Raw genomic sequence first — 13,050 nt, 5'->3', positions numbered from 1 at the left:
TGGATTCTCCAATTAAATCTGTAAATCAAAATTGTTTATCTTTCTAAACCTTATGCTTTAACTCTGCCACAAGTTGTATGTGCAGCAGTTACTTGATGGAATTGTCTTAAATAGATAAGCAGAGTATATGTTCATAATGGTCCTTTCTTAAAATCTGTGAATCCCTGTATTACAACATAAATGGTATACATAATAATACTGAATAACTACAAATATGCCAGTTGGGCAAGTTAAAATATGATTATTTATGTCATATCTAAACCAGAAGGCTATAAATTTTAAAGGGAATATGTTGTTTTAAAAGAAGAATATGCTGTTTGTTGAACAAAAGGGACTTTATGGCTTAACAGTGCAGCCAAATGCTTCCCCTATATGGGATTCTGTGTTTTTGTTTAGGGGTTCAATCTGGTCAGTTTCACTGCCTTGGCCAGTCTCACTGCCTTGCAAATAAACCCCATAAATGGGCCCTTCAGCGTGTAATCAGTATAAACTATTTGTTTCAAGTTTAGAAATATGGTGTGGTTCAAGAAACTGGGAGCCACATTCTTTCTTCCTGATTGAAGGAGTCGCAATCAAGTCTTGTCACTGGAAATTTTATATTTTCTATGTGCCAGTGCTGCGTTATTTATGAGCCTGTTAGCATTGGCCACATGCAATTTTAAAGAAAAAGAAAGTTCTTAAGGGTCATAAATCACTAGGGAATGTATTGGTTGTTGGCAGGTAGAAGAATTATATTATGTGGAGTTAGAAATTAAAGACCTGGGTTTAGTATTTCAGTAGGCCTTGAACTTATCATTTCATATATAGTTGTTGTTTTTTTGGTATAGAAGTCTAAAAATAAAAATGAAATTCTCTCAAGTCTTCATTCCCCTTCATCTATAAAAGTCCAAACAAATAAAAAGGAAAAAAACACCTAATTTAAATGTAAGCTGTAAAAACTTCACTTAATACAAAAGTCATTGTTTTACAAATATTTTGAAGCTAACAAATGTGATGGATTTCAATCTAAGTTCCAAATGTGGGATTCCTCTTTTCTTGAGGCATAATTAAGCCATATGCTACCTGAGTTTGCAAAAACAAAACCATCCTGTCATTTTTTTTTTTTTGCAGAACTTTATTGAAGATATTCTAAACCACAAACTCAGAAACTCTGATTTGTGGTACAGTTTTCTAAAAAGAACCACACAATTCTATCTGACATATCAGGTGTATCCAGGAAACAAACGACCCAAGTGGCAAAATGTACTAGGTACATTTGTACATTCCAGACTTTTGAACAGTCATATAATTCAAACTCTTTCCAGGACATGAGCATGTTCTGGCAGCTGCAATAGAGCTAGTCTATATGATCAAACATTTCAGCCTTCATATGTCATTTCTTTCAGTAACTTAGAAAATGCACAGTATATAACAGTTTCTAGGAATTAAAAGTATTATCATCATATTAGCCAGTGCTTCCCCTCACACTTCATAAGTAAATTTAATTTTGTCCTTGAATGAACTATTTGACATTTAAGAAATAGTACAAATGCTATCAGTGGCTATAAATTATGGATATCCATGTCAATTTGTACATGTGGATCAACCCACAGGTGAGGACATGAAGAAAAATGTTAGGTTTTGTGCTTTTCTTTTTTTCAAACATGCACTATAGAAGGCTGGTGTGGAATATATAATACATTGTAGAACACTGGCATCATGTCTGACTCCCTTTGACTCCTCACCCTAAATAACCATGTACCTGTAACAGCTGAGTCAAGTGGAAAGAGCATTTGGCATGAATCTAGAATAGTGCTTGAACTCATGCTTCCATGGATATAGCAAGACAGTTTAACCACTCTGCCACCACATCTTCTCTGTAAAACAGGACTGTCCAACTGGCACCCCATGGGCTGCATGTGGCTTGTAAGGGGTTAAGTTGCAACCATCAGGCTCCTGCTTGTCCACCTTTCCACCTTTCCCCTCCCTCTGGCTGTAACAGCAGTCAGGAGTTCTGTGCTCCCCCTTCTACCTCTGACTGCCACTTCCTGCCCCCGCGGCAGGAGATGGGAGAGCGCGGTGCAGGGAGCCAAAGACGAGTCTGGGGCCATGCGGACACATGGTGAGGTGGCAGGGAGGTACCCACATGGGCTCACAATACAGCAGCAGAGGCATCCATGTGGGGTGTGGCTTGGGGGCCCATGGCTCACTTTGGCATGGCCCATGGGGCGTGTGACCCGTAGCTGCTTGGACAGCCCTGATTTTAAAAAAAAATATGGTTCAGTGTAGAACTGGGGGGACTGACGTCTCCCAGACCACCATCCCCCATGCATTTTTTTTCTGGATACTTGCTGTGTCCTAATGAAAACTAGATACGTATGCTTTGGAATAAGGACAGTTTCTATTTGTTTTATAATGTACCTAACATCCTAATGCTAAATAAGCAGAAGGTTATGTATGCTGAAAAAATATGTTTTGTCTACTTGTTTTCAGAGTACTCTCCTGCTCTGAAACACTGGCAATTTTTTCGTCTAAGGGAATGTCTGAAAAAAGGATAAGGTGGGAAAGGCAAAAAAAATTTCAAGGAAAAAATTGCTTTCCTAATTGAATGTCTTCAGAGCAAAGATATAAGATACAATTAATATAAGTGTAAATATCTATCCTTTTACTCTAGTAACTTCTTAGTAGGGTAATATAAAATATTTTGTTTTCAGAAGGGGAAAAATAACTGGAATCTTACTGCAGACAAATTCAGGTGGCTTCAAACATGAGTAGCCATTTCTCTGTATGACTAAATAGGCACTGATGTGCATGGGGCTGGGGTGAGGGGCATCTATATGCATCTATTTAATAGTTAAATTATTTGAATTACTGTGATTGACATCAGAAGGCATTATATTTTATTTAAGATGCATCGTTACAATTTTAAAAATACGTTATATGCCTTTTTCTTTTTTTTATTTCTTAGATAAAAAGTGGCAAAGTGCATTACACATCTGATGCTGGAATTGCTGGGAAAGTGGAGAGGAATATTCAAGAAGTTTACACAGCAGATGGTCAATGGCATTCTCTCCTTATTGAAAAGAATGGGTCTGCTACTATTTTGTCTGTCGACAAGGCCTACAGCAGAGAGATTCTGCACGTCACACAAGATTTTGGAGGACTTAATGTCCTTACAGTTTCCTTGGGAGGGATCCCACCTAACCACGCTCCTAGAAGTACCAGTGCTGGTAAGAAGAGAGAGAGAGAGAGAGAGAGAGAGAGAGAGAGAGAGTGTGCGTGCGTGCGTGCGTGCGTGCGTGCGTGCGTGCGTGCGTGCGTGCGCGCGTATTTTTTTTTAAATGCTTCCTTAGGAGCCACTTATTTAATTACAACCATTTAAACTTGAAGCACCAAGAAGGGGTCTTATGTGTTTAAACATTTGAAAGAAATAATGTAACAATTTATTAGTAGGATAAAATCTGCACATTTTAGCCTTGACAGCTTCTATTTTAAGTCAACGAAAGTTTTGCTGAAGTGAAGACTAAGGATTTGATCCTTTCTTACATATTTTGACATATTTCTGTTTCAAAGAAATATGTTTAGTCTTTGTTGCTTTATAGTCTTGAGGCAGTGAATAAATCATGCAGTTTGGCTAGTATCAGTGGCTATATTATTAGCTAGCTAGAATAATGTAAATCTAGGCAAATCTTTCCCCAAGGCAAAGTTGCTAACTGAAAATGTTGTCCCACTGAGGGTTGGGTAAATCCAGGCACTGCAGGATATGGGTGCCTGGCAAGTGTTCAAAAAAATGGCATGATCAGGATGGGAGGAATTTTCTTCTGCAGCCCAAACATTGTGCCACCTCCCATGCCAGACGTGCATGACAGGAGACACAATGTCTAGGATGGCAAAATTCTTCCCAATCCAGTCATGCCACTGCTGAGCTGCCCCAAGCCAATCTGGCAGATTGGGCTGGGGGAGCTCTGTCCCAGACCCAGGCTGCACAGAGCATCCTGCAGGTTCCAGACCCTGTTTGGCGGGTTTGAGTCCGTGGGTTCAAGACTGAGGGATGGGTGTGACAATTAGCTGATTGTCAGACCCAGCCATGATAGTTCCTGGCTAATTCAAGACCCTGAGCTGCTGAAGCAAGTCCAACAATCAGCTGATTTTTCAGGCTTGATCTCAACAGTCCCAGGTCCACTTTGAGACCCAGGACTGGTCCGGGGTAGATTCCTAGATTTATAGATTGTTAGGGCCTGGAAGGGATCTTGCAGATCATCGGGTCCAGCCCCCCTGCTCTAGGCAGGAAGACAACTGGGATTAGGTGACCCCAGTGAGGTGACAGTCTAGTCTCTTGAAAAACTCCAGGGTAAGTTATTGCACCACCTCTGGTGGGAGTTAATTCCACAGTCTGCACACCCTGACCGTGAAGGAGTTTTTCCTGGTATTAAGACTGAAACGGCCTTCCAGGAGTTTATATCCATTGGTCCTGGCCTTCCTCAGGGGTGCCCGAGTGAGCAGTTGTTCGCTGAGCTCCTGATGCACTCCTCAGTAGGTCTGATAATAAGTTAATTTTAGCCCAGCTCTGGGACAGCCCAGCAACACTCATAATTTTTGGAAGTCCTGGAGCACTGGGACCCTGAGATCAATGACCCTGAGGTCCCTCTGCATTTAAAAAGTGTGCATTCAACCAGGCTCCCTGCAACCCAGTATTTTTAGGTGCCTTGTCCTGCAGCCTCCACGGAAGCTACAAGGCGAGGCAGGAAAAGCTGCTGGGCTCAGGGGTTGCCAGGCTCCCAGCAGCCAGAGCCCTTTGGCTCCCCCTGCCCAGGAGCCTTACAACCCACTCTCCCAGCAGCTGATTTTTGGCACCAGAACCAGGGTCATCCTGGTCCTGATGCTGATCACAATCTTATAATCAGTTGATTGTAAGCAATGTCTTAAGTATGCTGCATGTTCAATTTAACAAGCCACAAAGATGTTCCTTATTTTGGGAGAATAACTTTTTGTGGCGGGTTTGCCACTTTATGGCATCATATATCAACTGAATGTGTAGCACTTATTCCTGTTTATGGTGCAATTAACACATTAATTGCACCATAAATGTAACATGTGCCAGGAGCTTTGGTCTGTTGTCAATATGATTCCAATGGTTTCTGAAGTCAGCTTTCTTCTGCTTTATGCTGCTGTCAGATGAAGAAAGAGTAGGATTTATTTGTGAGTAGCAGAAACCACAGTTAGCAACACCCACTGAACACCATAAAACTGTTAAGAAGTAGATTCATTGCTTCTGAGATTTAGGCAACTGCCCAAGACTCTGGCAACAGAAATGGACAACACTTTAGTTGATATTATTTTTCTGATGATAAATAAGATGGAAGTGATTTTTATCTACAAACTGTGAAGTATGCCAAGGGTTTTAAAAGTCTTTATTTTGAAAACCTTCCTAGCTTACTGGATTATCACCAGATAAAGTAATTTGACTGTTACAAGTTACCACTTTGTGTTTTTGGCTCTTTTCAATGTAAACAATGATTTCCATGAATTGAGAGATGAGGTGTGATATCACCTCTGCCCTTTTTGCATTTGTATTTGATGACCAACCAGCAATATGCACATGAAAAATAAAAGACACTTCCAGCAGAAAAGGAACAAACAAAAATGAGGATGATTACTGCACACTCACACTGACTGGTAGGGAAATAAATTATGGGTGTCTGGCTTGCTTTAGGAATGCACAGTCCAAAATCTCTTTTTCATATGCTCTCTTTTAAATATTGGATTACACTATGAATGATGTAGAAAGATTTGCAGCAGGGAGAGAGAAAACTCTGCATTAAAAAGTATCTAAAGAACTAGAACAGAAGGACAAAAACATAAGCAGGTGACAGTTCCAAATACATGAAATCAGTGAATCCCATAATGCTGCCAAACCCAAATAGACATGACAAAATCCCAGTTGTTGCATATTATATCAGGGCACTACTAAAAAGGGACCCCAGAAATGAAATGAGCAAAACCCTTCATTTTGCTTTCTTCCCCACCTAAATCCTTAATTTCCTCTTTATTCAGAAGTATAAAAAGAAGAGAAAATGAATACATTTGTGTAACCAATGTAAGGATACCCAGTATTTTCACCAAGGAAAATTACCTCATGGTATAGCAATAGCAATAGTATGCAAACCTAGCAGTATTTTTATAGCCTTTTCATACTGTGACTTGCAGCCCTGAGCAAAACATCTGATGCTGGGGTAAAAAAAAAACAGGCTCTCATTTCTAACATCAGAAAATGTTCAGTCTACAAAGTAATAACCTTTAAAATATGAACTCCTTTACAAAATCATGCTATCTAATGCATCTTCACTACATCAACTATATCATGGAAGAGTCAGTGTTTATGCTGCACTTCTTTAGAGTCTTCTACAATGTGTTGTGATGTTAGTATAAATATTAGTGCGCTCTCATTTTCAACAATATTTATACCAATGAAGCCTTTTCGGACATAAATAATGAATGGATTTTTTGCTTTTAAAGTGTGTTGTTTCAGAATGTATTTTTCCCTCCCTTATCTACTCTTTATATTATATTCTATATAAAATTTGTTTTTGAATAGTTTCCTAAAAGCATGTACTCTAGAGTATATTCTAAAGTCCATCAATTGCAGTGTCAGGAGAAATGGAAAGTTTTTAAGCTGACTCTTAAAGGTTTGCAGTGACTTATTCCCATGAGTTAAGGATGGATTTCTAGACGCATACTTTCATAAGTGAAGTCAGAATTTTCAAAAGTTGGTACCTAACTTAATATTTTGGTACTATAGCAAGTCAGGCCCTGGGGCAGCCAAGTCACCCCTAGCAGCCACCTAGATCCCACCTTACTTGCCCCCTCTGGCCTCTCAGTGTCCCACCTTGTTGTCTCACCTGCCAAGCCTTGATGTTTTAATTGGACTGGGAGGTTGACCCTAAAGGTCAGGGGATTTTACTTCAGGTCCTAGATCCTAGTTTGGGCTATGGCCCCTTGGCCTTGGCTTGCTTTGCTCTGGCTGGGCCACTGTGTCTGAGGTCCACTGTCCCAGGCTCCAGCTACCCCTCCAGCCATACCCTCTGGGCCACTTGGCCTCTGTCTCCTGCCACACACTACAGGCCTCGGTTGATATCAATGCTTCTTTCAGGTCTACTTGCAGCTTCCAAACTTCTTGGAGGTCACAGCCTTAGCCCCCGTTCACTATCTGGCCCCTTTTGAAAGTTTTAAGACCTGGGGTGGCTTTCTCCTCCCCTACACCCACAGTGTTGTAACAGTGCTCTGGTTCAAACTTCAACACAACGAGAAAATATGAGCATCTGCTTCCAAACAAAAGGTTCCCCCCCACCCCCACCCTGCACTGAGTCAATGTCACACTGTGTTAACAACCTAAAAATACTTAGCTTTGCTGCCCAGTGATGCAGGAACTTCCTTGCAGCTCCCTGGAGTCTAGAGTCCTTCCTCCTTGGCAGGTCAGAGTTAGCCTATTCTGAGGCCTCTATTCTGAGGTCTTGGTTTCTAAATCCCTCTCTGGGTTTCCTGGCCCACTACTTCTGCCCTACACCTGTCAGTCACTGGCTACACCTGGAACTAATAGTGGCCCCTTGCAACCACTAGTCCCTCCGGGGGCCTGGAGCCAGCCACCTGCTCTCTGGCTGCCTCTTTCTGTCAGTAATGGGGTCAGGGTCTCCACTACAGTAGGTGAAGCCCTGACTTCTCAGAAGTACAGAAGTCATGTTCAGTTCTGGACTATTCATTTTTTCTCAGGGCTGCTGAAAAATGGTATGTTTATTTTAGTATGTCTCTGTGGCGATAGGTGCCAGCAATTACGAACTCAGGTAATGAGATGACACAAGTGTGTACTTGTTAGCTTTAAGTTTTGACCATCATTAATTACATCTCAAATGCTTCAAAATTTTTATTTAATAAACTTTTAAAAAAGCAAAACTTTTACATATGTTTTAATATCACTTTTAAATGCCATACTCAAAACCATCTTTGGACAGACTGTTGATTTGCTTGTTGTTATCCTCCAATAATTTCTGTATACAGCATATGAAAAGCATTAATTCTAAAAATGCGCTTAGACATGCCTGATAAATGTTGTGCTAGAAGCTCTCTGGAGCTTCCTTCCTTATTTAGTCTTGTTATTGCTTTTTAACACTTTACCTAGCAGAATTCAGTACTTGTTTAATTTGCCCTGAAAGTGAGATTTTATTTAGATGTTTATGAACAAATGATCCATTAAACCACTCAGGGACATAATTAGCAAAAGAAACACATTCTTACAATATGGTCCTAAACCAGGACCAGTTTTTTTATGCCATTTACATTGTTGTGAATGTTCAATAATCCCAGTGAATTCAGTGGAATTATCCCAGGTTTACACTAGCGGAGTTAAGATCAGGGGAATCTAAATGAAACAAAATATTTTTTCAAGGTAAATTCACTGGGAAACAGTTGGTGCCCAGGTACACTTCTGAAATCAGTAAGATCATATGATTATAACTAAGAGCCTTATTTGGTTCACAGATTTACACTGAAGGCTGACTAAAGTTACTTCAGTAAGCAAAGGCTATTGCTCTCAATATTATGTTCATAGGTTACCCATTATTATGTTCCTAGGTTACACTCTACATGTTACAACTGCATGTTCAAATTATTTATCACATCATAAAAAGTTCCAACCAGCTAGAGTTAGACCTCGGAAATGTGTACTAACTTTATAGCTGGTTGGTGTCCAGCTTCAATTTGCATGTGAAGCAGTGTCTCCCCTGTGGCTAGGAGCCCTGTCAATTGACCCTGCTCCCAGCAGCAGGGGTGCACTGTGCCCAGCTGGGAGTCCCACAATTGAGGGGACTCTCAGCCCTGGAAGCTGCCAACTTTGGGTCCCAACAGTGACCCCATGGCTGCTGGGACCTAGAGTGCTGGGCCCTGGCAGTGTGCCTCCTTCTGGTGCTGGGACCAGATGGGTTCCAGCAACTGCAGGGGTGGGTGCCATCTCCCAGTCCTGGTGGTGCATGGAGCCTCCGGGGTGGGAGGTCACAACTGCTTCAATCTCCCAATCTTGGGAGTGTGTGAAACACCCACAGCTGGGAGACTGTGACTGCTGTGCTCTCCCAGCCTCAGGGGTACATGAAGCCCCTGGGGCTGGGAGATCATGGCTGTCATGATCTCCCAACTCTGGGGGCTTCATGCACCCCTGTGGTTCGGAGATCATAGGAGCTGCATATCAGTTGAGGGGGCTCCCAGCTGTGGGAACTTGCTGGTGCAGGGGGAGCCCGGGATCTTTTTCCCTGTTTGTTCCTGGACATTGAAAGCCTTTATGCACGAGGCTAAGCCATATGGACCTTGTATTTTGAAGGTGCAGAGTAACGCTTTATTTTTCTCCCTAGGTTTTGATGGCTGTATTGAGTATGTGAAGTATGGTGGAGAAAACCTTCCCTTCACCGGAAAGCACAGCCTTGCTACCATATCCAAAACAGATCCCTCCGTAAAGACCGGTTGCCGAGGTCCCAATGTTTGTGCCAGCAATCCTTGCTGGGGTGAATTGATGTGCATTAACCAATGGTATGCCTATAAATGTGTCCCTCCAGGAGCTTGTGCCTCCAACCCCTGCCAGAATGGTGGTAGCTGTGAACCTGGTACGCATTCAGGATTTACATGCAGCTGTCCTGAGTCATATGCAGGAAGAACATGTGAAAAGGTAGTGGCTTGCCTTGGTATCCTGTGTGCCCCGGGACATGTGTGCAAGGGTGCAGTCAATGGAGGCCACATGTGCGTCCCTAACCCTCATCCAGCAGAGCTATCCCTGCCACTCTGGGCTGTACCTGCTATTGTGGGCAGTTGTGCTACAGTTCTTGCTCTGCTTGTCCTTAGCCTGATCCTGTGTAACCAGTGCAGGGGAAAGAAGTCAAAAGCACAGAAAGAGGAGAAGAAAAAGGAAAAGAAGAAAAAAGGAAGTGAGAATGTTGCATTTGATGATCCTGACAACATTCCACCTTATGGAGATGACATGACTGTCAGGAAGCAGCCCGAAGGGAACCCTAAACCTGATATAATTGAAAGAGAAAACCCTTACCTCATCTATGATGAGACAGACATTCCACATAACACAGAAACTATACCTAGTGCTCCTTTGGCTTCCCCTGAACCTGAGATAGAGCACTATGACATTGAAAATGCAAGCAGTATTGCTCCTTCGGATGCAGACATCATTCAACATTATAAGCAGTTTCGGAGTCATACCCCCAAATTCTCTATTCAGAGGCACAGTCCACTCGGCTTTGCAAGGCAATCTCCCATGCCACTAGGAGCAAGCAGTTTGACTTATCAGCCTTCATACAGCCAAGGACTACGGACAACTTCTTTAAGTCACTCTGCGTGCCCTACTCCCAACCCTTTGTCTCGTCACAGCCCTGCTCCATTCTCCAAATCGTCAACTTTCTACAGAAACAGCCCAGCACGGGAGCTCCATCTTTCAATAAGAGAAGGGAGCCCATTAGAGATGCACAATGATGTCTGCCAGCCTGGCATATTTAACTATGCCACTAGATTAGGAAGAAGAAGTAAGAGTCCCCAGACAATGGCAACTCATGGTTCCAGCAGACCAGGAAGTCGCCTAAAGCAACCAATAGGACAGATTCCTCTGGAGACTGCCCCTCCTGTAGGGCTCTCTATTGAAGAGGTGGAGAGACTTAACACTCCTCGTCCTAGAAATCCAAGCATCTGTAGTGCTGACCATGGAAGGTCTTCTTCAGAGGAGGACTGCAGAAGGCCACTGTCCAGAACAAGGAATCCAGCTGATGGTATTCCAGCTCCAGAATCATCATCTGATAGTGACTCCCATGAGTCTTTTACTTGCTCAGAAATGGAATATGACAGGGACAAGCCCATGGCATACACTTCCAGAATGCCTAAATTATCTCAAGTCAATGAGTCAGATGCAGATGATGAAGACAATTATGGGGCTAGGCTGAAGCCTAGGAGATACCCTGGCCGTAGAGGTGAGGGTGGGCCTGTGGGCACACAAGCAACAATATCCAATGTTGCTGAAAACACATTGCCCATGAAGCTTGGACAGCAAGCTGGAAATTTCAACTGGGACAACCTTTTGAACTGGGGCCCAGGTTTTGGGCATTATGTGGATGTTTTTAAAGATTTGGCATCACTTCCAGAAAAGGCAGCAGCAACAGCAGCAAATGAAGAAAGCAAAGGTGGTACAATAAAGCCTGTTTCCAAAGATGGGGAAGCAGAACAATATGTATAGACTTTATGTACTGGTATTATGAAAATGCAAAACCATGAAACAATGAGACCATTGTATGGTTAAGGATAAGTGAAGGTCAGCATTTGAACCGTAGGCCAGTTTGGTTGGAGGAGACTTTAAAAAAATAATAACCATTATGCTGCTGAAACAAACTCGGAACATTTTTTAATTTAATTATGCTTGGGTGAATTTATTTCTCCTGCATGCATTATAGTTTAAAAACAAGATATTCAGCATGCAGCATTGGGCAAGGTTTTCCTATTTACCATTGTTCAGTTTGTGATTTTTAAATTAATAATACTTTGTTCTGAAAATGAACTCAAATGTGTTTATTGTGGGAAGTGTGTGTATTGTCTTCATTTAATAACTCATTGTGCAATGCAAGAGTATTGAGGATTTCATTTTCCTTGAGAAGTGCATGGGAGAGGGAGTGTAAATGAAGGAATTACACTACTAAGGTTTCTCAGCAAATGGATTTACCATATCCTGCAGTTGCTCATATGTATACTTTAAGGAACAAATAAGCTTGAGTAATTGCTAGCAAAAGTGATGCAAGTCTTATCCATACAAGAGGTGCTAAAAGCGGCTCAAGCTGGTCAGCACTTTAGGGGGTTTGCTTTGGTTTGGGTTTTTTTTGTGCTTTTTTTGTTATTGTTGTTTTTGTTTTAATTGACAAAGTTGTGTGAGAGCTTCTGAATCCCTATGGAATTTGTTTTGGATGCTTGTTCCCTTCCCTGGGTCCCTCCCCAGTGTTTCTGACTGGAGTGAAATTATTGGAATTTATCGGATCAAACAGTTGTCATAGTCTAGAGAGGCAGTGTGGTCTAGTGGATTGAAAGGCAGTGTGGTCTAGTGGAAAGAAGCCAAGAATTCCTGGATTCTAATCTCAGCTCTGCTGCTGAATCATTATACAACCTTGGTCAAGTTATTCAACCTCTCAATTTTCCAGTTTCCCCACCTGTAAAATGGGATGATGATGATAATAATACTTACTTTACCTACCTCACAGGGCTGTTGTGAGGATTAATTAGTTAACGTCTGTAAAGTGCTGAAAAGTTATAAAGCACTATAATAAGTATTATCATAATTATTATTAAAGCACTGCCTAGCCTACATGACCTTGGAGTGGCATTTTCTACGTAATTTTCTATGACAGAACTTTTGAATTATTATTTATTATATAGAATAATTGCTGCACTCTAGTATTTTGGAGCTGACATGAGGGAAAACTACTAGTAGATTCACTTAATGTAGCTTGCCATTTTCCCCACATCTCCTGAAGTTTTAGGATAAGTAGAAATTCACAAAACCGTAAGTGTTCATGCAGATCAAATGATCCTATTGTACTGTGTAAAAACTTCAAAATCTTTTTTTTTTTTTTAACCTAAGCTGTGTTTTGATATCAATATTTTCCTATGCTGAATAGTTTTCTTACTTTCAGGGAAGGTAAGAAAAATACTTTTTTTACATTTGTTACTTATGTAACATCCATATTTTTCACATTTTGATAAAATTGTAACATACTGTATGCTTTCTACTTGTAAATGCCAATAATAGAATTAAAATATTTATTTAAAATGTTTAGTGCAAATCATTGGAAATACTTCTTTATTTCTCTATTTTTGCACCTGGATATTCCTCTTACCAAGCACATGTTTGCTAATGTACAACATATATGCAACAATCTGTTATGGTCACTCAATTCCACTAACTCCTAAGCTTCAGTACATGATTCCCTAATGCTAGCCAAACAGGAAATCTAAACTCTGAATTAAAATGGTATTCTATCAGGCTGGTGGGAA

The 13,050-nt window shown here is 41.3% G+C and overlaps 1 protein-coding gene across 1 annotated transcript in view; it reads left to right on the top strand.

Moving 5' to 3' along the window:
* Positions 1-12,830, top strand: part of FAT4 (FAT atypical cadherin 4) — a gene marked incomplete at its 5' end in the record, with an annotated part of 260,980 nt that extends 248,150 nt beyond the window's left edge. The window contains 2 exons of the mRNA XM_019521824.1: positions 2,948-3,209; positions 9,375-12,830. Of these exons, the coding sequence (XP_019377369.1) occupies positions 2,948-3,209; positions 9,375-11,248 (2,136 nt within the window). The remainder of the gene's footprint in view (positions 1-2,947; positions 3,210-9,374) is intronic.
* Between the last annotated feature and the right edge of the window lie 220 nt (positions 12,831-13,050).

Source organism: Gavialis gangeticus, unplaced genomic scaffold (genome assembly GCF_001723915.1).
Source record: "Gavialis gangeticus isolate Ggan-Ray unplaced genomic scaffold, GavGan_comp1, whole genome shotgun sequence".
Classification (NCBI taxonomy): Eukaryota; Metazoa; Chordata; order Crocodylia; family Gavialidae; genus Gavialis; species Gavialis gangeticus.
The sequence above is the reverse complement of the archived record's forward strand: the minus strand, read 5'-3'. Positions and strand labels throughout refer to the sequence as shown.